The 26,053-nt window shown below is 34.4% G+C and overlaps 1 protein-coding gene across 2 annotated transcripts in view; it reads right to left on the bottom strand.

The window, feature by feature from the left end:
- The window catches only part of FUT8 (fucosyltransferase 8), a 335,016-nt gene that overhangs the window by 149,741 nt on the left and 159,222 nt on the right, over positions 1-26,053 (bottom strand). For both annotated transcript variants that reach the window (XM_082620187.1, XM_082620188.1), the window contains one exon: positions 9,956-10,384. In XM_082620187.1, the coding sequence (XP_082476313.1) occupies positions 9,956-10,158 (203 nt within the window). In that variant the 5' untranslated portion in view covers positions 10,159-10,384. The remainder of the gene's footprint in view (positions 1-9,955; positions 10,385-26,053) is intronic.

Genomic DNA, 26,053 nt, shown 5'->3' with positions numbered 1-26,053 from the left:
TAGGGAGCACTTCCTGATTCTAGGTAAGATGTGAGGCACAGGCTTGGATCCCACGAAAGGTTTTGAAAATTTGGAAACTACAGGGGCACTAAACACATAACCACTTTTATCCATGGTATATTAGCTTAATTCTGGGGATCCCAGGGAGACTAGAGAGCAATTTTAAGACAGACTAAAATTTCTCAGTCTTGTGATATTACAAGACAAAGTTCTGTTTGAGACTTACCTTAAACTCACAGCTCGTGTTTTTATTCAGTGTTTGCCATAATTAGATGCTACATAGTGTAAGAGGCCAAAGAGCAAAGCCTAAAACATCTAAAAGGCAAACTAAATTTCCCACGGTATTTTAAGTCTTCAAAGAAATCCACCAAGTTCTTAATCAAAAGCGTGGAAGATTTACGCCTGAGGAACAGGGAAGAAACAGAAGTGGGCTAAGTTTTACTAAAGCCATAATGCAGCCATGACCCAGCTCAATCCCTGATTGCACTGAATGAGATAATAAGCCCAGAGATAATATATCCCTAACAGAGGGAAACCTCTGTAACCTCCACACTACTTTTACACAATATTTTGTCAAAATATTTTGTCACAATATCTGACAAAAATAAAAATTACTAGACATGGAAAGAGTCAAAAAATGTGACCAATAATCAAAAGAAAAACAAAAGTTGATCAAAAGATGACCCAGATATCATCCAGGTATTAGCAGACAACATAATAGTTATATCAGAATAACTACTTAAAGAAGTTATAAAAAAAATGGACAAAGTAGATGAAAAATAAAGAATTTACAAAGAAATTTGAAATTATCAAAAAAAATGGACTAGATATTCCAGAATCAAAATATATATAAATTAGTATTGGGTGTTTAACATCAGAATGAATGCAGAAGAAGATAGATTAAGTAAATTGGAATACAGTTCAAAAGAAAATATATAAAATGAAGTACAAAGACAAATCAGATTGCAACAGACACATAAAAGGCACATGAGACACCATAAAAGGAAATCTGCTAATATACGTAAGTGGAGTTCCAGGAGAAAAGAGAAAGGGTAGGGCTTCCCTGGTGACGCAGTGGTTGAGAGTCTGCCTGCCGATTCAGGGGGTACGGGTTCGTGCCCCGGTCTGGGAAGATCCCACATGCCGTGGAGCGGCTGGGCCCGTGAGCCATGGCCGCTGAGCCTGCGCATCCGGAGCCTGTGCTCTGCAACGGGAGAGGTCACAGCAGTGAGAGGCCCGTGTACCGGAAAAGAAAAAAAAGAAAAAAAAAAAAAAAGAGAAAGAGTAGTGCAGAAGCAGTATTTAAAGAGATAATGGCTAAGGATTTTCTAAAACTGATAAAAGACATCAAATCTCAGAATTAAGCTCAGTGAATTTCAAACTGGATAAAAACAAATAAAGTCATATCTGTGCATTATGGTCAACTTGTATAACACCAAAGACAAAAATTAAAATGCGAAGTAGCCAAAGAAAAAGATACACTTCAATTAAAATTGCTGACTTCTCAACAAAAACTATGAAAGCTAGAAAACAACAGAATGACATATTTAAAGTGTGGTAAAAAATTACTGCCAAACTAAATTCTATGCTAGCAAAAATATCTCTCAAAACGAAATGTTTTTAAAAAGTCTTCAGAAAAAGAAAATCTAAGAGTTTATTGCCATCAAATCTGCACTACCAAAAATACTAAAGGATATTCTTCAGGCTGAATGGAAATGATAGGCATGGAAGAATTAAACTGCAGGAAGGAATAAACAACATTAAAAAGAATAAATATATAGTTAATTATAAAGGATTATGACAATTTAAATCAAAATTATAAAAACATAATGTGCAGTTTATAACAGACATTGGGTTAAAATATATGACAATAAAAAGACCAAAAGTGGATGTGGGGGAGGGGTGTTAAAGTTTTAAGTAGGACAAAATTCTTGCACTGCTCTAGAAATGATAAAAATATTACTTTAAGATAGACTGCATTAAAAGGGTATATTTGATAGTATCTAGGGTAACCATTAAAAGAATAAAAATGTATAACTAAAACTATTATAATTGAGAAAACAGAATAACAATTAAAAAAACTGTTTAATCCAAAAGGAAACAGCAAAGAAAAAAATAAGAGATGAGACCAAAAGGGAGGAAAAAATAGCAATGTGGTAGACTTATATCCAGTAATTACATTAAATGTAAATGGATAAAACAACTGAATAAAAAGACAGAGATTAACAGACTGAACAAAAAAAACAACAAAATCCAATCCTATTCTTATAAGAAACACTTCAAATAATTAAATCTGTTTAAATATATTTAATAAAAAACACATGAAGGTTAAAATTAAAAAGATGAAAGAAATGTCATGCAGACACTAACACAAAGAAAGTTAGTGTAGCAATATTAATACTGATACCAAATAAATAAGACTTTATAGCTAAAAAAGTATTATTAAAGACAAATGAGGTCATTAGAAAATAAGATATTCCTGTAGCAAATGAAATAGCTTTAGATGTATCAAAGAAAAGTTGACAGAGGTGAAAAGAAATAGATCTGTAAGCACTGTTGGAGATTTTTAACATGGCTTTCTTGTTAGCTGACAGAACAAGCAGATTAAAAAAATAATTCTATATAAATTTAGAAAATACTAATAACACAGTTAACCAACCTAACTTAAATGACATGTGTAGAAGAGCATATCCAACAAGAGCAGAATACACATTTCTCTTAAAACATTCATCAACGTAAGTCATTTGCTGAGCCATTTAAAATTTCAAAGAACTGAAATGATACAGAATATAATTCTATCTGGTTGAAGAACACACTAGAAATCAAAGCCAAAAAGATAACAGAATAGTCCCACTTAGAAATTAAGCAACACACTCCTTTAACTGTGAGTTAAAGAACAACAAAAAAAAAAATCACAAAAGAAATTTGAAAATAGTTTTAATTGAATAACAAAATAGGTCACTGTCAGAACTTGCAAGATGCAACTGTGCTCTCTAAAGCTGTGCTTACAGAGAAATTTACAGCTATCCAGGTATATGTTAGAAAAAAAGCAATGCTTAAAATCAATAATATAAAATTCTTTCTGAAAAAGCTTCAAAAAGAACAGGGAAACAAACCCAGAGACTATAAGAAACAAATTATAAAACTAAGAGTAGAAGTCAATAAAATAGAAACAGACATACAACAGGAGAAAAAAAAACAACAACCAGAGATTCTTTGAAAAAGTAAATAAAATCAATAAACTCTTAGCAAGATAAAAGGAGAAAACACAAACAAATAAACAATATCAAGAATGAAAAAGGAAACAGTACTACAGATATTACAGGTCTGAAGAAGAAAAGTAAAAAGGAATTATGAACAACTTTATGCTACTTTTGAAAATCTTGATAAAATGGACACATTTCTTGAAAAACACATTTTACCAAAACTGACATAGGAAAAAATAGAAAATGTGAATGGTCCAATTTCTATTAAGAAGATCAAATCTAGAATTTAAAGCCTTCCCACATGTCTCCTGTCCTTTTCAAACCAAGCTCCGCCCCCCCTGCAGCTAAAAAAAAAGACTGCAGGCCCAGACAGCGTCACTGAAATTCTAACAAAGATTTAAAATAGAATGAATACCAATTTCATACAAACCCTTCCAGAGAATAAAATTTTCCTGCATAAACTTAATACCAAAACCCAAAAGACATTATAAGAAGGAAATATTACAGGTAAACATGTCTTGTTAACATAAAAAAATCCACTAGCAAATCTAATACAGCAATATATGAAAAGGTTAATACAAATTCCAGGGAGAAAGCATCTGATTGTCAGACTGAGAAGGCTAGGAATCTTGACTAAAAATCTCACTAAGATATTCTAACATAGGGAAGGAGTATTTTCCATAAGGAAAAATAAGATATTCTTTTTTGAAAAATAAATTTATTTATTTATTATTTATTTTCTGGCTACATTGGGTCTTTTGTTGCTGTGCGGGGCCCTCTCTACTTGTGGCAAGTGGAGGGTACTCTTCATTGCAGTGCACGGGCTTCTCATTGCGGTGGTTTCTCTTGTTGCGGAGCTCGGGCTCTAGGCATGCGGCCTTCAGTAGTTGTGGCTCACGGGCTATAGAGCACAGGCTCAGTAGTTGTGGTGCATGGGCTTAGTTGCTCCGCCGCATGTGGGATCTTCCCGGACCAGGGCTTGAACCCATGTCCCCTGCATTAGCAGGTGGATTCTTAACCACTGCACCACCAGGGAAGCCCAGATACTCTTTTTTTTTTTTTTTTTTTTTTTTTTTGCGGTACGCGGGCCTCTCACTGTTGTGGCCTCTCCCGTTGTGGAGCACAGGCTCTGGACGCACAGGCTCAGCAGCCATGGCTCACGGGTGCAGCCACTCCGCGGCATGTGGGATCTTCCCGGACCGGGGCACGAACCCGTGTCCCCTGCATCGGCAGGCGGACTCTCAACCACTGCGCCACCAAGGAAGCCCCCCAGATATTCTTGATAGCATAAGGAATAATGGATGCAGGGCTTCAAAACTAAAAGTAAAGAAGAATGGAAGGTTACAGCTAGATGCTCTACACACTCCAACCCATTCACTTGCTGTAGGAATACAAGCAGTATGCTCTTTATAAGCGAGATGAGCAATTATGGAGAAGACTGCCTACAGCAAATCCTCCAACCAACTAACAGGAACAAACACATCTCCAATTTCTAATACCAGTTTCTCAAAAAGAAGAAGTAAGATATGACCTGTGCAAAACCCTACCAGTCAGTCTCCTTTCTACCCATGTCAGGGTTTCATAATTTTGTTGCCTGAGACAAATTTTTCCACCATGAGATTCTTGCTTCAGCTCTAATCCAACTGAGGAGACTAGTACGTAGCTCAGAAAAACAGATAATTGTAAGCTAATTATACTTCCTTTGTGGTCTGTAAAATTTACAGTTTATAGCTAACATCTAAATTCCAGAAGAAATATTTTCTTTCTTGGACCAAACAAACAAACCAACCTTATTAAAAGGCCACAAAGTCACATTTGAATTTTTTAAAATTATGCTCCCCAAAATAAATGGAAATAGAATAAGGAATTAAGTTAAGAGGAAAGCTGTCAATTAAGCACTCTTTAAATGTTACAAGTTCTGCCCAGTTCTGACTTCTGTCACTGAGGTTCACTGCTCAAGGGGTTTCTGAACAAGGTTCAATAATTTTCCAGGTGTTTTCTGATAAATTTCAACTCTGAGAGGCAGATTGGCAGGTTCAAATCCTAAAAAGAAAAGATTCTGTGAACTGATAGCAATTTCACATTACTAAAGGTTAAGACAAAACAAACATGAAAGATGAAAGGCATTCCTGTAGGGTGGCAGGCTTAAAAAGTGATGATTTCTAAGTTTTTAAAAGAAAGACTACTACATGTATACTCAATGTGCTGGCAATCAACAAATAAGAAAGGGATGTTTGGGGAAAGTCAAATAAAAGCATGATGGGAACATGGGAAAATAAGCAGATGTACCTTGGTACCAAAGCCAACAGATTAAATCATTAATTTAGGTCAGCATCACCTCGTGTCTAGATTAATACTGTATTTCCCAGTTAATTTCACTCCAGTCAAGCACATGGCCCAAATCCACCTGAAAATCTAAATCTTCCTCAACCGTTTTCACTACATCAATCCTCTGCTGAAAACCCAATTACGGTTCCCTATTATCTATCAGCCAAGCCTACACTAAACTCTGGCTGTTCAAGACTGCCATGATTTGACCTAATCTATTCAACATTACTTCTAGAGATGAGGAGAGTGGGTTAAATATGGCTACAAATTCTTTGCAGCTCCTACCTCTGTTCCCTGAATATGGAGTATCCCTTTGACTTGCAAAGACTAACAGAATGTGGCAGAAGTGACACTGTGCAACTTCTCATGCTTGGCCTCAAGAGGACTTGCAGTTTCTGTTCTTTCCCTCTTGGAACACTACAGCATAAGAAACCTGGGCTATCCTGCTAGAGTAGCCAGATAGAAGGGAACCAGTGATGGCCCCAGCTAACCACTGAACATGTGTTAGGTCATGTGGACTGACCAACCACGATGGAGCCACCAGATGGCTGCAGCCACATGAGTGACCCCATAAATAATTAGGAAAACAGCCCAGCTAAGGCCAACTGAAATTGAATAATCAGGAGCAAATAAATGTTCATTGGTTTAAGCCACTGTGTTTTTATTTTATATATACGCATATATATAAAACATTTTATGTTATATATAAAACCCCAATTTCTTAAAAAAATTCAGTAAGAAAACAAATAACTTAATTTTTAAAATAAGCAACAAATTTGAATAGATACTTCACCAAAGAAGATATATGAATAGCAAATAAGCACATGAAAAAAATGCTCATCATCGTTAATCATCACGTAAATGCAAACTGAAACTATGAGATAATACTACATATCTATTAAAACATAAAGTAAAAATAGCTGACAACAGCATGTGCTAGCAAAGATGAGAGCTATAACTCTCAAGCACTGTGGGTGGGAATGCAAAATGGTACAGGTACTCTAGAAAACATTTTGCACAGCTTCTTACATAAAGTTAAAATGCACTTTACATATGACCCAGCAATTCCACTCCTAGGTATTTACCCAAGAGAAATAAAAACTCACTTACACACAAAAACTTAAAGGGCAAATGTCTGTAACAGCTTTGTTCATAATTGCCAAAAAAATGGAAACACTAATAACATCTTTCAACTGGTGAATGCATTTAAAAACAAACAAGACTGATACACGCCTACTGTGGAATACTGCTCATCATTAAAAAAATTTTTTTAAATAAAATGAACTACCAATACACAAAGTAGCACTGATGAATCACAAGTATATTATGCTAAATGAAAAAAGCCAGACTCAAAAGGCTACCTACTGCATGATTCTATTTATATAACATTCTGGAAAAGGAAACAAACTTAGGACAGAAAACAGATCAGTGGACGCCAGGGACAGAAGGTTAGAAGATAATTTAACTACAAAAGGGCACAACAGAATTCTGGGGGGAGAAAGAATTCTTCTATAATTTGATGGTAGTACTGGTTACATGACTATAAGGATTTGCCAAAATTCACAGACATGTATGCTAAAACAAGTGTATTTTACCATACAGAAATTATTCATCAATAAGGCAGAATTAAATATACATACAGATACACATGTACAGACAGAGATGCAGCAACCTCCCATACATCGTACTAAAACGTTTGCATCCCTCAGAGTAATGATTTTCGAATTATTTTCCTAAATTTGTAGTAGTATCAACAAAATTAGCAAACACTGGCTAGAGGGTTGGGTAAATGCTTTTAAAAATTATTGTCCTGAATCTTAAAAATTGTAGTTTCAGGCTTCTGGGTTACTTTCCAATTCGAATCCACATATCATATCTCAAAGAAATGACCTAGTTTTACAGACTTCTGAATTAAGCCTTTATAGTCTACCTTCTGAACATACTTTCTTATAAGAAAAAGACACAGAAAAAAGATACAGAAAAGTATGGAATATTACAATAAGGGGAAAAAAGAACACCAATGCCACTAGCGCCTCCACTGCTCTTCCTTTTATGCCAGGGGCTCTAAAATAATAATCTCTTTGAATAAAACACAAATAGCCCTACCAATAAAGTTGATGGAAAGGCCTGAAGAGGTTTTCTTCCCTAATTATTTACATATTTTCCTGAAATCATGTGTGTGTGCGTGTCTGTGTGTGTGTGCATGTCTGTGTGTGTGTGTGGGGGGGGCTCATTTTCTCCATCTGTACTTTCAGATTGTATTTATGATGTTATAGAATGACATATTAAATGTCTCAGCTCTTAGAAGTTGTCTCTACATTTATAGTAGTTGAGAATTTAATTTTTTGCCAACATGAAAGACTATAAAGGAAGTGACTTCAGAGATCCAAAGATTATTTTGCAGAAGGAACAACTCATATTAAAGGCAAGCTTTCCTTCATGCAATAGAAGCAAATACTTGGCAGTCAGACAAGCCAAGTGAACTATCAATATTTAAGTTAAAATTAGGAAAAAAGTGAGCAATTTTTTATTAGCCTAAATTGTTAAGAGGCAATATGTTTTCAAGGAGTAAAATTCTCATAACGTAGAACAAGATCTTACTACAAAGCATACTCCAAAATCAACTACTCTTGCTGTTTTCCTACATGAGATGTTTAGTCGAGATTTCTGAACCATTTACGTCTCTCTGGTTTCTATTCAGAGAGGCAAAACCGTTCATCAGACCCCTGGCTTTCCACTCATACTGCCAGGATTCAAAGTAAGTTCCATCATTTGTGAGAAGTGTGACCTAGGGAAAAATTAAATCACTTAATATCCCATTGATTCCTCATCTGTAAAATGGTTATGAAAACAGAACCAGCATCCCATAAGGAAGCTGTGGAATTCAATGAGATAATCCATGCAAAGTCCTTGGCACAGTACCTGGCACTTAACAAACCCTCAATAAATGATAGCTATGATTACTAACCTCCAAATTATCAATCTTTGGTTCCCATAACAATGATTAAGACTCTACTGAAAGACCACTCTCTCCATGATCCTTCCTCTCTGGCTCTCCCCAAAAAGAAAATAAAATGATACACAAATTCAAGAAGTTAGCTGTCCACTTTCTAATTCCTGCGTACTTTGTATTTTGCTGAATGGCACTACTACTCCTACAAATGACAGGCCTGATGTTTCATTCATTGAAACAGTAAAACTCTTAATACCTAGCACAGCCTTCCACAGAACATAAAGAGATCAAAATGATATCATGGTGAAAAAAAGTTATGGAACTAAACAAAAGGAAAGAACTGAGTTCTAAATAGAGTTGAAAGGCAGTGAGGGAAGGGAGGCTCCAAGGGTGTATGGCACTGCCAACTACATTCTTTCGTCACAGAAGGCTCCTCGGCCTCCACAAAACAGCTCTCTCCCCTTCTCCTTCTCCAACTACTCTGAAAGTTCTATGCACGACAGAACGTTTCCAGTTTCGACTCCTCGATGTATATTTTTCTCAAAAAGAAATGAATTTGTGCTTTTTTTCTACACTAACTTCCTTTAGAGTCAATTACCACCTCTAGACGACTCTCACCTCTTCATCTTCTCAAATCTCCGACCTCTGTTTTGAGAGACAGCAAGCACTACGTATACAGTCACCTTCATATTTAAGTATGAGGAATTAGAAGATACTAGATAATTTCTAAATTCAATAACTTTGAAAACAAATATAGACTATCTATTTAACACTATATTCACTTGCTTCTGAAAATAAAAGGCTTTGTTTTTCCCAATAGTTGATGACTTCTAACGCATACATGTCACTTTTTTTTTTTTTTTTTTGCCGCACCACGGCTTGTGGGATCTTAGTTCCCTGACCAGGGATTGAACCCAGGCCCCCGGCAGTGAAAGCACAGGGTCCTAACCACTGGACTGCCGGGGAATTCCCCATGTCACATTTTTAATAGACTGGAAGTAGCAATTATAATAATTCTCTAGATTCCAGATACAGTTGTTTTATTTAAGAATGAACGTTTTCATTTAGTAAGTTATAGTTAGACTAACTCAGCCTCTCAATTATTATGTGTTTGTTATAGGCCATGATGAAAATTTTAATATGTACTACTTTAAATCATACAAAGTTCATATTTATCAAAATTATCAAAATGCTGAAGATAATTTTAAACAAAATATAAGTAAATTAAATGGCATAGTTTTTCTATATTAAAATTCATATGCAAAATAAGATTTGCCATTATAGAGTAACTCTCTATGTTAAATACATAGAGATATCATTAGCACAAAAAGTACCTTACTATTTAAATTTTTGCAAAAATAGCAGTTTACAGAAATCATTAAGAATTTTTTAATAGCTGACTGAAGCCTTGCACCTAAAAACAAAGTACAATATTTCATCATTCTTCCCTCAGTTTTTTAGAACCTACCGGAGAGATTCAGCCATTCGTCTCAAGTCTTCATTTTGCTGTTTTAAGCGTTCAAGCTTTGCCAAAATCTTGGACAGTTCTCGGCTAGAGTGATCAGGGTGGTCATTATCTCGTACCAAGTGACCACCTATATAAAATAGCAAGGTCCCCCAGGCAAAAAGAATGAGCATAATCCAACGCCAGGAACCAGTCCATGGCCGCATTTTCAGAGTTTCAGCTCACTCTCCTGGGTTCCTGGAACTCAAGGAATTGAAAACATCGTCACTCTGTTTCTAGCGAGTGCAAAGGTAATAGCCTTCTGTTCTTTCAACACATGATGCTTCAGACAAATTAGTCTCTCTGGTAGTCCTGTGGTGACTCTTTCCAAGAGATCCTCCTGGTGGTATGAGTAGGAAGCTTTATTGTCCTGTGCTTCATGGATGCTACATGCTGTGGAAAGAATAAGAAATGTATTTAAATTATTTAGGATATGTAAAATGGCATATGCTGAGATTCATGGAGTTAAAAGAACCATATTGGTGTTGACTAGCCAACAGGCTGGCAAATAATGTAATTGCCTAAAGTAAAAAGCAAAAGCTTTTAGGTCTGCATATTAAATCAAGGCTGTACCAGATACATTAATTAGCTCTAAGCCTGAAAGTCCTCCAAACGCCATCATCACTTTTCCTTCTAACAACACTGTGCAGCAGCACATATACAGAGATTAAAAGATTGTATCTTTGAAAAACCACTCAAAACCAAACAAAATGTACTCAACTACATATTCTGGGCTAATGTTTCCATTATCTCAAACTGAAACATGTTCTCTGCATGAGTGAATTCATTCTTACAAAATCTCAACTCCACCCCCCTCCATCTCACTGCTCAGCTGCCATTACACCACTTAACTCTGCAGGTGACAGGCATATTGTCACTTTTAGGAAAAGTTCTAAAAGTGGCATGTATATTAGCCAAGCAAAGGCTATCACAGCCATTAAGCAGCTGGCAACCACTCCAAACATCACAAGCAAAGGTTCATATGGATTATGGTAGATTATTCCTTTCTCAAATTTATTTAAAAATACCAACAATTGCAATACAAGTCTAATACCAGTTAAATCTTAGTTATGGAGCATCTTAAACTACAAAATGGATATGCTTTCTCAGGCTTGGTTATTGGTTTCATTTGTCACTTCTCCATCATTAGGCTTAGAATTTCCTTTGAAAACAAAACAATTTTCTCACCAAGGAGAAAATTTGTAGGCAAAGATATAACTTTAATACCATTTGATAATTCTAGAGCTAGATAAGAAAAGTCTTATCTCCAGGCATAGAGTTCCTTATAAAAGAGAAGGAAAGAAATAGTTTCTATATACAAAACTGAATGTGATGGGTACTTAACCACTAATAAAACAGTTATGAAAGACTAGATAGAAAGGTTGGAGAAGAAGTTTCAAAAATTAGAGCACAGGACTACTATTATCCTCCTTTTGAACCTCAAACTTCAAATGCTTTTAAATGGCCAAGTATTCAAAGAAAAGAAAATCTCTTCAAAGGAGTGACCCAGAAACATTCTACTTCCTTCCCATTTATTCCTACACTATTTTCCTCATTGTTTCTGGTTTACACTGACTAAACAAATGAAAAAAATTGTACTCACTGAGAATGTTAGAAAGCCAAATAAAGTAATAATCCAAAGAAAACTTTTGTCTTTTGTTTTAATATCTATTCTTAAGTCTAATGAGAACATTCTTTTTATTGACTCCACTGTTCATTCTGTCTCTTTCTCAAAATCCTTTCTCAAAACCCTATTCCTCTAATTTCATGTAACCCCATCTATTCACTAAACATAAGAATAATTAAAGTCTATTCAACATCTCAGGTATTCAACATCTCACAAGATCCAGTCGTGTGAGGTCTACTTTTTATATTATATAGAAAAAATGCAGACATTCTGGGATTCTTGGTTAAAAAACAAATTAAAAAATCCACTCTGATGGTCTAAGGGATGGATTTAATTCAGTAAGTCAACAAAAGAAGTATTAACATTTGAGTTAATAATACTGTTTGTGACAACACATGCAACCCTGTAAAACGTTGTCATACCATATGCTGAACCTATAATGTATCCTAGTTGATTCTAAGCTACACCAGTAAGATATTAGAAATGTTTAATCTTTCCCTTAATAGAAAAAGTTAACTTAGACAAGTGTGAAAAAAAAAAGACAAGTGTGATAAACAAAAGTACAGAGAGTTTTCTAAACAAAAATCATTTCAATAACAAATAAGAAAAAGTTGTTCTGTAACATTTTACTTAGAATTATAACAAAGAAATTATCATTAATATTCAAAGCCAGCAAAAGTATAATATAATTTGAACAGAAACAAGTTTAGAGAAACATAAATTTTGTATACCAAGTGCTTTGGGTTTTTATAAACCACCATCAAAAGTATCCAAGATATTAAATTACTATATTTTGCAGCAATATTGATAATGCATGAGTTATAAAGCAAGAAATTATTGTAGGAGCAAAACATGGTCATTTTCTTAATTAATAGCATCATTTTAACTCTGTTTTTAGAGAGAATATTTCCCTAAATTTTGTTGTTCTTAAAACAATATTTTTAAAGGGATCAATGAAAATAAGCCAAGCTGAAAACCAAGTAGTTTTCTATGTAATTTTCCTTAGCATGGTTTAAAAGAGCAGGTATAGAATTTCTTCCTTATCCATAATGAATGCCTGCTTACTTACTTACTTACCTATTATGTTTACTGTTTATTTTTGAACCATGCCTGCTAAAATGTAAACTTCATGATTTTTGGCCATTTTGTTCACTGACGTATCCAAAGTACTTAGAGCAGTATTTACAACTTAGTAATAAATATTTTTAAATAAATAAGTGAATGAGTTGAGTGAAGGATGTCATAATGGCATATGACATGACACGGAATCTGAGAACTTATCAGCTTCAACTGCATTTTATGCCCCACTTAAGAAAGCAAATACAAATGTAGAATGTGAGACAGTGCTATTATAAGGAAAATAAAATCATTCAAAACTTTAGGATTTATTATTATCAACATATATTTTATAAGACAGCCTCAAATTATTAAAATAAACTGGTCTAAAAGGCCAATAAGATCAGCAATCTTATGGTTACCCTTCAGCCATGAGAAAATAATTCTCTATGTCGTATTTTCCTCATCTAGAAGATTCGCTTTGCAAAAACAATGGGATAACTGAAGGAAGTACGTACAGCCTGTGATATGAAAGCCACTCAATTTATTTCTGAATGAATTTATTAGTGAAAGTACTTCAAATTTATTAGTAAAAATATTTCAACATTAACTACATGAGCTAATTTCTGACTAAAATTTATATAGTAGTATTTGCTAAGATTTCTTCTGAGTAGGTTGTTTTCTTTTCAAGTATTTACAAATTCATTCCTGTTTGAGATTCACATACTACCCTTCATCTGCAGAACAGTAAATGGATTGAAATGTGTCAGGTTTCCTTCTGCAAATTTATTTAATTAGCAATACCACTTTTTTAAAGTAATAGGTATTTAAATGATTCATTTCTTTTGGTATTTACAGAGACTCTTTGGGTTATATTGTTTAATGTCTCTGAAACAAAAAAAATATGTAAAAAAATATGTAATTTTTCAAAGCAATTTCTTGAATCTGGAATCTAAAGTACATCATCAGTAAGATCAGGAGCTTTAATGGAGTTATTATGAGGCTTACACGAATAAAGCATTTACAAGGCTTGGCACATAAGAGGTGCCCAATAAAAGGTAATTATATTTTAATGCTGACAAAATATGCAGATTAAAAATATGGGTGCTAGAATCAGCAAAGTCTGAACTAGAGCCTTGGTTCTGCTATATCATAGTTAGGTAACCTCACTGAGCTTCAATTTCCTTATATGTAAAATGGATATATTACATACTACCTCTCCCACCAAATACTGGGAGAGGCTTAAATAAAATAATCTGTGGGAAGCACTTAGCACACCAGTGGCAAACTGTTATTATGTCATACATATTAATACTGTAACATTATTTTAAGACACAATTATAATATTTTATATAATTTATATACCATATGTTATTATAGGCAGTTTCTAAAATGGCTGTCAATGATCCCTGTGTCCCATATTCGTGCTGTTATGTAATCTCCTCCTCCAAGTGTGGGCTGGACCTAGTGACTTACTTATATACAACAGAAGACAGCGAAAATGATAGGATTTCACTTCTGAGATAAGGTTACAAGAGATATAAGCTACCACACTGTGAGCTGCCCTATGAAGAGGCCCATGTGGAAAGGAACTGATTCCTGCCAACAACCATGTGAGTGAACTTGGAAATGGATCCTCCATCAGTCAAGCCTGGACCACGCCACTGTACCTTGGTTCACATTTTAATTTCAGGTTTTTGAAAGACCCTGAGCCAGAAGACCCAGCTAAGCCATGGCCCAATTCCAGACCAACAGATAATAAATGTTTTTTAAGCTACTTAGTCTTAGGGTAATTTGTTATGCAGCAATAGATAATACACATGTCTAGTTCCCTACTAGGCTGAGTACCTGGTCTTCAATTCACGTATTATTCTGTCTGTCCCCAGCAAGCTGTACAAAGTCTGGGGCACAGAGTAGGCATCCAAGTTGCAGGACAGAAATGAATCTTAATTACAGTTTCTTAATATCCTGCTAATATCTCTTACAAATACTATAAAAACTAAACTCAATTTATAACAAATAAGAGATTTGGTAAAAGTATAATTATTAGTTATATATTATACCAAAAGTCTGAAAGCATTTCTATTAATGTTTACTAAACAGACTTCTACTTCTAACCATGAAAGAATAACTGGTATTAGATTTGTCCTCACATATAAACTAGAAAAGTCACATATTCTTTGTTTTTTTCTTGTTTCTTGTTTCTTTACAACCCTTTAAAAATGTAAAATCCATTCTTAGCTCAAGGGCTGTAGCCCAGATCTGCTCATGAGACCAGTCTAATGACTCCAGTCACAGAATAAAGGCCATGCTAACAAGATCCATAACAAAACTTAAAAACAAGCTACAAAAACAAGCTAAAGGTGATCCAAAAGTAAATTAATGCCTATCAAAATAAACTTAACATTCTTTAAAGAAAGACAATAACATACAGATACTCAACAATATAAAGTTCACACTGTCCAGCAACTAATCAAAACTTACAAAGAACATGGAAAGAGATCATCCGGTGATGCAGGCATCCAAAAACCTGCTAAAGGCTAAGGGTGGATGAGAATACACTCCACTCCAAGCCCCAAACCAAGAATAAGGCAGCAGTAGTCCACTACCTCAGGAGTTTTAAGTCTCTGCAAAAACAAGACAGTCAAAATTTCTGCCCTCAAGAGGTAATATTCTAGTGGATTCTAATCACAAAGGGAAGTCACTAAAACAAGCCCCAGAAAAGCCTCTTCTTGCAACAACTAACATTCTGAGTAATTCAGTAGAAATCAAATATAGACTATATCACCTAATTACTTTCTTAGAAATAGTGTAATCATTCTATTAGAAGCAACAACCATGACAACAAAATGCAGTACCATTTACAACACTATCAAACTGGCTTTTCTTATACCTAACATATAAGAAAATGACCAATAGCTACTTCTTTTAGCATCTGACTATGCGAAAATGATATTTCCAAGAATCACATTCAAGTGGCTTCACTTTAATGCTAAGGCCAAAAGATGGAATCTGTGACAACGTGCTACAGAATCAAATGACTAAGAGCCTGACCTGTTCTGCTGTGAACCATGTTCATTAGAAGATTGTCCTCTAAACTTAAAACTAATTCAGTACTTATTTAAGTAATATAAATATGTATACCCTATGCAAAGGGAAATATAGCATTATATGTCAAATATTTGCATAAACATTCCCTTTGATGAGAAACTCAACTAGCAGGAATTTATGCATTTTAACACATGAACAAAACATATCACAAGGGTATTCATTACAACGCTGTTTGCAATAGTTCCAAACTGGAAAAAACATAATTGCCCATCAATAGAAACATGGTTGAAGAAATTATGAATTACTTTTCCAGAAATATGTATTTTTTAACTATGATGCCAACAAGTAGGAAAATGTGGCCCATAACTAAGAAGAAAATCAGTCAATTTAAAACAGACCCAGAAGACAGAGATGATGATAATAGCAGATAAGGACACTAAAACAATTACTACAAATATGTGTTAGGATTTAAGTGTTTAAAAATGAATACATTGATTAAAAGAAATAAAAACTAACAAAAAGGCAACATCTATAATTTTTTAAAAATCTAAAAATTAAAAAATTCTCTGGAAATGATTAATAGCAAATTAGATACTGCAGAGGAAAAGTTAGGTGAATTTGAAGACAAATAGAAAATATCCTGATCACAAGAAAAAAATTACAACTTTATATGGTGACATGTTAACTAGATTTATTATAGTGATAATCTAACTATATATATATATATATATATATATATATATATATATAAAATCACTGTGTTTTACACCTGAAACTAATATATGTCAACTTAGAAAAATTACCCAAAAAGAAAATTATCCAGGAAGAAAAAAATCTGAAGGAGGTTTGATAAAAAAGTAAATTTTTAAAGCAACCACTGTTTACAGCACTTCAAATATTACAGTGTTCGACAGCTTTCAGCACAGTCACAGCACATTACAGTAAGTATCATCGTGAACTAAAAACTGTTCAGGAGCTAAAACTCTAATAAAAGTCACCCATCAACATTAGCAAGAAAACAATTTACATTAATCAGCTTTGGAAATGTACCGGCATTCCCCATTTTAGCATTCAGCTTGAAAAAGGACTTCTCAGAACAAAACCTGTCTCAAACCTGAAGTAATGTACATTGAAAACTAGCTTAGTCACGGGCATATAAAGAATTTCCAAAGTATTTTAAAATACAAATAAAACCATAATTTGGAGGAGAAGATTAGTCACGGTGGGGTGGGGGAGAATACATAGGTGTTAAAAAGAGTTTCAGGGGGCTTCTTATTGGAAAAAAATACAAGCAAGTGGGCAATGGAATAACATCTTTAAAAGTGCTGAAATAAAAAAACACGGCAAAACTACACTTTGTTATCCATTGAAAATACCTTCAAAAACAAGAGCAGGTTTCTGTAAGTTTTCATTTAACTTGGGTAAATACCTAGGATTGGGATTGCTGGGTCATATGGAAAACATACACTTATAATAAGGAAAGGTCAAACAGTATTCCAAAGAAGCTGCATCATCCTGAATTGTTACCAGGAACAAATGAGTGTTCCTGTTGCTCTACAATTTCTCCAGCATTTGGTATCTTCAATTTTTTTAAAAGCAATTCTGATAGTTGTGTAGTGGTTCAATCTGGTTTCCATTTGCACTCAATTTCTCTAATAACAAATGACATTAAGCATGTGATCATCTATTCATGTGCTTATCTGCCAACCATACAGCTTCTCTGGTGAAATGTCTATTGAGATGTTTTGTCCATTTCTATATTACATTGTTTACTTTTGAGATTTAAGAGTTCTTTATATATTCTTGATACATGTCTATAATCAGATGTGTGACTTTTCAAATATTTTTTCCCACTCTGTGACTTGCCTTTGCATTCTCTTAACAGTGTCTTGCATACAGCGAAAAAAAAAATTAATTTTTTGACAGAATATAAAAAAATTATAATGTTTTTTAATAGATTTGGGTTTTTTTAATAGTGGTTTGAGTATTATATCTAAAAATTCAATGTCAATCCAAGGTCACATATATTTTCTCCTACATTTGCCTTAAGAAGTTTTAGTTTTAGGTTTCAAAGTTAAAAATACACTTGCCCAGGATTCCCGCTCCTACCTAGGTATCATCTCAAGAAAAATATAAGCTCATGTTCCCACAAAAACTGATACACAAATGTTTATAGCAGCTTTATATATAGACAAAAATTGGAAGAAAAATCAACATGGTCTTCAACAGGTGAATGAGAACATTCATTTATCAAAACAAATGATCATGTATCAAGAACAAAGGACTACTACTCAGCAATAAAAAGGAACAAACTATTGGCCCACTCAACAAAATAGGTGAACCTTATAAAGAGCCCAGAGATAAATCCACACACATATGGTCACCTTATCTTTGAGAAAAGAGGCAAGAATATACAATGGAGAAAAGATAGCCTCTTCAATAAGTGGTGCTGGGACAGCTACATGTAAAAGAATGAAATTAGAACACTCCCTAACACCATAAACAAAAATAAACTCAAAATGAATTAAAGACCTAAATATAAGGCCAGACACTATAAAACTCTTAGAGGAAAACATAAGCAGAACACTCTATGACATAAATCACAGCAAGATACTTTTTGACCCACCTCCTAGAGTAACGGAATTAAAAACAAAAATAAACAAATGGGATCTAATGAAACTTAAAAGCTTTTGCACAGCAAAGGAAACCATAAACAAGACGAAAAGACAACCCTCAGAATGGGAGAAAATATTTGCAAATGAAGCAACTGACAAAGGATTAAACTCCAAAATATACAAGCAGCTCATGCAGCTCAATATCAAAAAAACAAACAACTCAATCCAAAAATGGGCAGAAGACCTAAATAGACATTTCTCCAAAGAAGATATACAGATTGCCAACAAACACATGAAACGATGCTCAACATCACTAATTATTAGAGAAATGCAAATCAAAACTACAATGAGGTATCACCCCACACTGGTTAGAATGGCCATCATCAAAAACTCCACAAACAATAAATGCTAGAGAGGGTGTGGAGAAAAGGGAACTCTCTTGAACTGTTGGTGGGAATGCAAATTGATAGAGCCACTATGGAGAATAGTATGCAGGTTCCTTAAAAACTAAAAATAGAACTACCATATGACCCAGCAATCCCACTACTGGGCATGTACCCTGAGAAAACCATAATTCAAAAAGAATCATGTGGGCTTCCCTGGTGGCACAGTGGTTGAGAGTCCAGTTCATGCCCCAGTCCGGGAAGATCGCACATGCCGTGGAGCGGCTGGGCTCATGAGTCATGGCCGCTGAGCCTGTGCATCCGGAGCCTGTGCTCCGCAACGGGAGAGGCCACAACAGTGAGAGGCCCGCGTACCACAAAAAAAAAAAAAAAAAAAAAAAAAGAGAGAGAATCATGTACCACAATGTTCACTGCAGCTCTACTTACAATAGCCAGGACATGGAAGCAACCTAAGTGTCCATGGACAGATGAATGGATAAAGAAGATGTGGCACATATATACAATGAAATATTACTCAGCCATAAAAAGAAACAAAATTGAGTTATTTGTAGTGTGGTGGATGGGCCTAGAGACTGTCATACAGAGTGAAGTGAGTCAGAAAGAGAAAAAAAAATACCATGTGCTAACATATATATACGGAAACTAAAAAAAAAAAAGGTTCTGAAGAACCTAGTGGCAGGACAGGAATAAAGACGCAGACGCAGAGAATGGACTTGAGGACACGGGGAGGGGAAGGGCAAGCTGGGATGAAGTGAGAGAGTGGCAAGGACATACATACACTACCAAATGCAAAACAGATAGCTAGTGAGAAGCAGCCACATAGCACAGGGAGATCAGCTTGGTGCTTTGTGTCCACCTAGAGGGGTGGGATAGGGAGGATGGGAGGGAGACATAAGAGGGTGGAGATATGGGGATACATGTATATGTATAACTGATTCACTCTGTTATAAAGCAGAAGCCAACACACCATTGTAAAGCAATTATACTCCAATAAAGATGTTAAAAAAAATGAATAAATAAAATAAAAGTAAAAATAGAACTACCACATGACCCCACAATCCCACTACTTGGAATCTACCCTGAGAAAACCATAAGTCAAAAAGAGTCATGCACCACAATGTTCACTGAAGCACTATTTACAATAGCCAGGACATGGAAGCAACCTAGGTGTCCATCGACAGATGAATGGATAAAGAAGATGTGGCACATATATACAACAGAATATTACTCAGCCATAAAAAGAAATGAAATTGAGGTATTTGTAGTGAGGTGGATGGACCTAGAGACTGTCACACAGTGTGAAGTAAGTCAGAAAGAGAAAAACAAATACCATATGCTAACACTTATATATGGAATCTAAAAAAAAAATTTTTTTTTTTTCTGAAGAACCTAGGAGCAGGACAGGAATAAAGATGCAGATGTAGAGAATGGACATGAGGACACGGGGAGGGGGAAGGGTAAGCTGAGACAAAGTCAGAGAGTGGCACTGACATATATATACTACCAAATGTAAAATAGATAGCTAGTGGGAAGCAGTCACATAGCACAGGGAGATTAGCTTGGTACTTTGTGACCACCCAGAGGGGTAGGATAGGGAGAGTGGGAGGGAGATGCAAGAGGGAAGGGATATGGGGATATATGTAAATGTATAGCTGATTCACTTTGTTATACAGCAGAAACTAACACAACATTGTAAAGCAATTATACTCCAATGAAGATATTAAAAAAAAAAAGGGTGAATCTTAAATGCATTTTGCTAGGTGAAGAAAGCTAGAATCAAAAGATATATATTGTGTAATTCATTTATCTAACATTATGGCAAAAGGAAAACTACAGGGTGAAAAAATAGATCAGCAGTTGCCAAGGACTGAAGCTGCAAGGAAGGGCTGATTAACCAAGGGGCTCCAGGGAAAATTTTTACACTGATGAAACAACTCTAAATGGTACTGAAGAAGGGCACATTATCTCTGTGGTATTCAACCCACAAACCCATAATTCCAGTCTAAAAGTTAGAAAAATACCAAAAAATCCCAAACTGAGGGTCATCCAACAAAATACCTGACCCAAATATACTCTTCAAAACTATCAAGGTCATAAAAAACATGAAACAACGAAGAAACTGTCACAGATTAGAGAAGACTAAGGAGACATGGTATCTAGGATTAAATCTTGGAAGAGAAAAGGGACACTGTGGAGAAACTGGTGAAATCCAAATACAGTGTGTAGTTTAGTAAATAATATTGCACCCTGTTAATTTATTACTTTTGACAAATGTACCAGGCTATGTAAGATGTTAACATTAGGAGAACCTGGGCAAAAAGTATATGAAAACTCTCTGTACTTTCTTTGCAAAGTTTCTGTAATTCTAAAATTATTCCAAAATAAAAAGCTTTTAAATGATAAAGGCAAAATAAATACATTTTCAGAAAACAAATGCTGAAAGAACTTGTTGCCAACAGATACACTCTACAAGATATATTTAAAGGGATGCTTTTCAGGCTTAAAGAAAATAATTGTGGATAGAAACTTGAATGTAAACAATGAACAAATTTATGAGCAGGTATAAGAGAAACTTTTTCTCATTTTTAATTTCTTTTAAAATAAATTTGATTCAAAAAACAAAATACATTTGATTCTTTAAAACTAAAATAACAAATACTATAGGGTTTGTAACAATGTCATAAGATGTATGACAGGCAGAAAAAAGGATATGGTTTTTTATTTTTTAATTTTTAAAAAAAATTTAAAAATTGATTTCTTTATTTTGGGCTACATTGGGTCTTCGTTGCTGCATGCACGCTTTCTCTAGCTGCGGCACGCGGGCTTCTCATTGCGGTAGCTTCTCTTGTGGAGTACGGGCTCTAGGTGCGTGGGCTTCAATAGTTGTGGCACACAAGCTCAGTAGTTGTGGTGCCCAGGCCTAGTTACTCTGCGGCATGTGGGATCTCCCCAGACCAGGGATCAAACCCATGTCCCCTGCATTGGCAGGCGGATTCTTAACCACTGCACCACTAGGGAAGTCCCAAGAAAATGGTTTTTAAGTCCCTCCGTTATACTTCAAGAAGTGTGAAAGTATTTGAAAGTTTGGTGAAATAGGTAAAAGCTTCACATCGTAAATTCTATCAATGAAATATAAAACAGATAAACAATAGAGGAGGGCCTCCCTGGTGGCGCAGTGGTTGAGAGTCCGCCTGCCGATGCAGGGGATACGGGTTCGTGCCCCGGTCTGGGAGGATCCCATATGCCGCGGAGCGGCTGGGCCCGTGAGCCATGGCCGCTGGGCCTGCGCGTCCGGAGCCTGTGCTCCGCAACGGGGGAGGCCACAACAGTGAGAGGCCCGCATACCGCAAAAAAAAAAAAAAAAAAAAAAAAAAAAAAAAAAAAAAAAACACAATAGAGGAAAAAAATCAATGAAACTAAAAACAAATTCCTTGAAAAGATCGATAAAATTGATAATATTCTAGATGAACTAATCAATGGGAAAAAAAGAAGACATAAGCTGACAATATAAGGAATGAAAGAGAAAGCATCACTACAGATGCTACAAAAGAATAGTAAGGAAATATTATGAACAACTTTGGGTCAATAAATATGAAACCAGACCTGAAATGGATAAATTTCTTAAAATAAACTGCCAATGCTCAATCAAGAAGGAATAAATAACCTGAATAGCCATAGAGCCTTATATCTATTAAAGATGATGAATGTGTATTAATAAACCTTCCCACAAAGAAAACTCTAGGCCCACCTGGCTTTATGTGTGCATTCCACCAAATATTTATAGAAGACACAACAGCCACTTTATTAATGAATCAAAAATTTGAAAAAATCCAAGTATCTAACCAACAGCTAAATGGATAAATAAATGTAACACATTCATATAAATGGAATATTTTCAGTAGGAAACAGGAATAAACTACCGATTTACACAACATGGATGAATCTCTAAAACATGCCTGGCAAAAGATGTCAGGGACAAAAAAAGAATACACATTTATATGAAGCTCTAGAACAGAGAAACTAACATATAGTGACTAAAATCAGACCACTGATTGCCAGGGAACAAGCAGACAACTGATTAAAAAGGGGAATGACAGTTATAAAAAGGTATAGATTTAAGAAAAATCATCTAAGTGTACACTTAATATATGTACATTTTATTGATGTAAGTTATGCTTCAATAAAGTTGAAAAATCGTAACAGAAAATTTAAACTATCTCCATTTTGTGAATATAATTGAAAATGTCAATAATTGAAGGATGCCAATTCATTAAATGGCTAAATTATGTGCTTGCATTTTGAGTTTCAATGAGACATTTTCTTCAGCAAAATCATCACTGTACATTCCTACTTTTAATTAAAAAATCAGAAGTAATTATTCTACACATATGATCAACTTCAATCCAAATGTTAATGTGAAAATTTTATTTTTTACATATTTCAAAGACAGTGAGAATCAACTAAAATAACTAGTAATATAATTAACAAACTATACTGAAATTTTTCTGAATCTTCTTTGTAGCTTTTTTCTCAAAGTGAAAGAAAGCATCATAAATATTCAAATAATAATGATTCCTTAGATTATAATAAATATCTACTATAGTTTAGAGAGTTATCATCTTTAGAAGAATTTTTTAACAACTGGAAAGAATAAAAAGCAAATCATTGTTACAGAGTGCTTCTTAAAGTAATTCAATGTAACAGAATAAACTGAAAATTTCAACAGAAAAATAATTTATTCAGCAAATTTAATGAATGACTACTATAATGTAGCAAAGGTTAAACATGACTGTTATATTTTAAAGGCATCAGGTTGATAAAGAGAAATATAAATGAAACTTTTAGAGAAAAACTATTTATCAATTACAAAGTACAAATATTTAAAGAGCCCTATGCATATATAATTCAAGTCAATTCTAAATTGATAGAGGTCCAAGACTATATATTTAAATATCTTCTCAACTGATCTCAGTTCACTTTCAAATTAAGTACTATTAATGAACTTATTTAAAATCTTTCTTACTGTCCAGCCTCCATATATGGGTAAAGGGCAGTAATAAAATTGTGTTTATTAATTTAAGAAAGAAGTAGGAAAAAGCAAGTAAAAACAGTGTCATAAATTAAGATGGTCCTTTCATGCTGGTTGAAATCAACTCATTTATATAAAAGCAATTGGCAAAATAACTAAACTGGTATGTGGAATGAAGGGAGTAAGGCAGGGGAGGAAGGAAAGAGAGAAAGTGAGGGAAGGGAAAAGCATGGAAGGGAAAAAGAGGGAAGGGCAGGAGAGGAAAGAAAAGGAAATTTTCATATAGCCCCTGCCAAGATTATAAAATTCAATTTTCATTCATTACTTACAGAGTCATCTATCATACTCTCATAGTATGCTTATCAGTAAGGTCACAGTATATACACATAGGAACTTAAAATGCCAGGTATCCTGACTACATGAGCACAAAATATTAATTCACTGAAACCAGCCAATATCTTAGAAATTAATCTTCCTAGTTATGAAGTACAAACACATAACCACATTTATGAGGTTTCTATCAGGAGCATCTCACTCACCTTAACTCAAGATAACACACCAGGTTGTGTTTACTGATACAATTAATTTCTATTATTCAAATGGATCCAGAAATCTGGCCTTTGCATCTGTACCTTCCACCTTAAATAAATCAATACCGCTGAAAAGTGGGAACACTAACAAATTCAGATAAAATGTATATCTTACCATTTCATCTGGTTATGAAGTATATACATAATATACACTCAATAGTAGAAAGAGCAACCATTTCAAATCAATCACTGGCTATAAATATATGGGCAGTTTACCAAACTACAAAATGGTCACTTCACTTAATTGTGAAGATCACATTAAATAATATAAGTAAAAGTGGTTTAGAAACTGTAACACAATTTATAAACATTGTTACTATTATCTTTCCCTTGCCATCAGAAACCAGGTATACCAGCCTTCTGCCAGTTTTTAGACTACGTCAAGTTCTTAACCTATCATGGGGCCTTCATTCTTGCTGTTCCTTCTACCTGAGCTGAAATCCCTTTGGCTTATTCTTATAATTCAAACCTCTACTTACATGTCACCTCTTTTCAGGGACAGTCCATGACAACATGTATCAATTAGGACATGCTAGGACACACATAAGAGAAAATCCAACTCAAAATGGCTTTAAAAATAAGGAAATCAATTTCTCAATTGACAAAATGTTAGTTAATTCAATTGCTCCATGAAATAGTCAAAAAACTCTTTTCATCTTTCTATTCTACCTGCTTGGCATGACGACAGCCTCTGTCCTCGTCCTAGCTCTCTTCATGGTAACAAGTTAGCTGCCTCAATTCCAGCCACAAGTAATTATGTGTAAAAGAACAATTGGTAATCTCTTCTAGTCAGTCTCATTTTAAAGGAAACTACTGAAAGAAGTCTCCCTCAAATTTGCATATCCTATTAACAAGAGTGAGTCACCTCATCCTTTGCAAACTCAATCACTGGTAAGTGAAATGGGATTACCATTATGGCTTAGACTAATCAGGATTTATCCCTAAGGGTAGGCCCCAAAACAAAATCGGTACCCTGAAAGCAAGAATGAATGACTATAAAACCCTACAAGAATGCTACAATATCGTCTTTAAAAAAAAAAAAAAAAGCACTCACCACCCCCCATTATTCTCTATCACAATACTTATTGGTTTATTTATTTCCTATAATAAAAGATATGTACCAATAGAGCAGGGATTTAGAGCACAGTGCCTAAAACAGAACAAGCCTTGTATTAACATTTGTAGAAAAAAGTGAATGCATGAATATTACACAATGTGCATATATTTATTTAATATCTATAGTCAAAATCCTAGGCAAAATAAAAATAAAGCTTTCAAAGAATTAGAACTAAGATTCAAAGTCATTTTCATGTTTATTAATTTATATTTACATGCAGAAAATGTCAAAAGTAGATGCTCAGAAAGAAATATATTCAAATATAATTTCAAATCAAAGACATTCAAGCCAACTCTTGATAACCTGAAGAGTCCTCCAATACCACATTTAATAGTTAATAAGAGCCGACAGATGTATAGCAAAAATTCCAAGTCTCATACAACAAATAATGACTAAAGAGGCACAATCTTTCTAGAGAACTCTTTCTAAATAACAATAGAGATTTAAAAATTCAGATTCAAAGAGATTTAAAAGAGTTTCTACAGAACAACAGAGATTCAGAAGTGTAATAAACATATTATGCTACTGAAAATTTTAGCGGGATATACATTTTTTAAAAACACATTTCAATAC

The sequence above is a fragment of the Mesoplodon mirus genome (genome assembly GCF_964341445.2).
Source record: "Mesoplodon mirus genome assembly, chromosome: 4".
In the NCBI taxonomy this organism is placed as follows: Eukaryota; Metazoa; Chordata; class Mammalia; order Artiodactyla; family Ziphiidae; genus Mesoplodon; species Mesoplodon mirus.
Note: the sequence above shows the minus strand (reverse complement) of the source record. Positions and strands in the feature narration are given on the sequence as shown.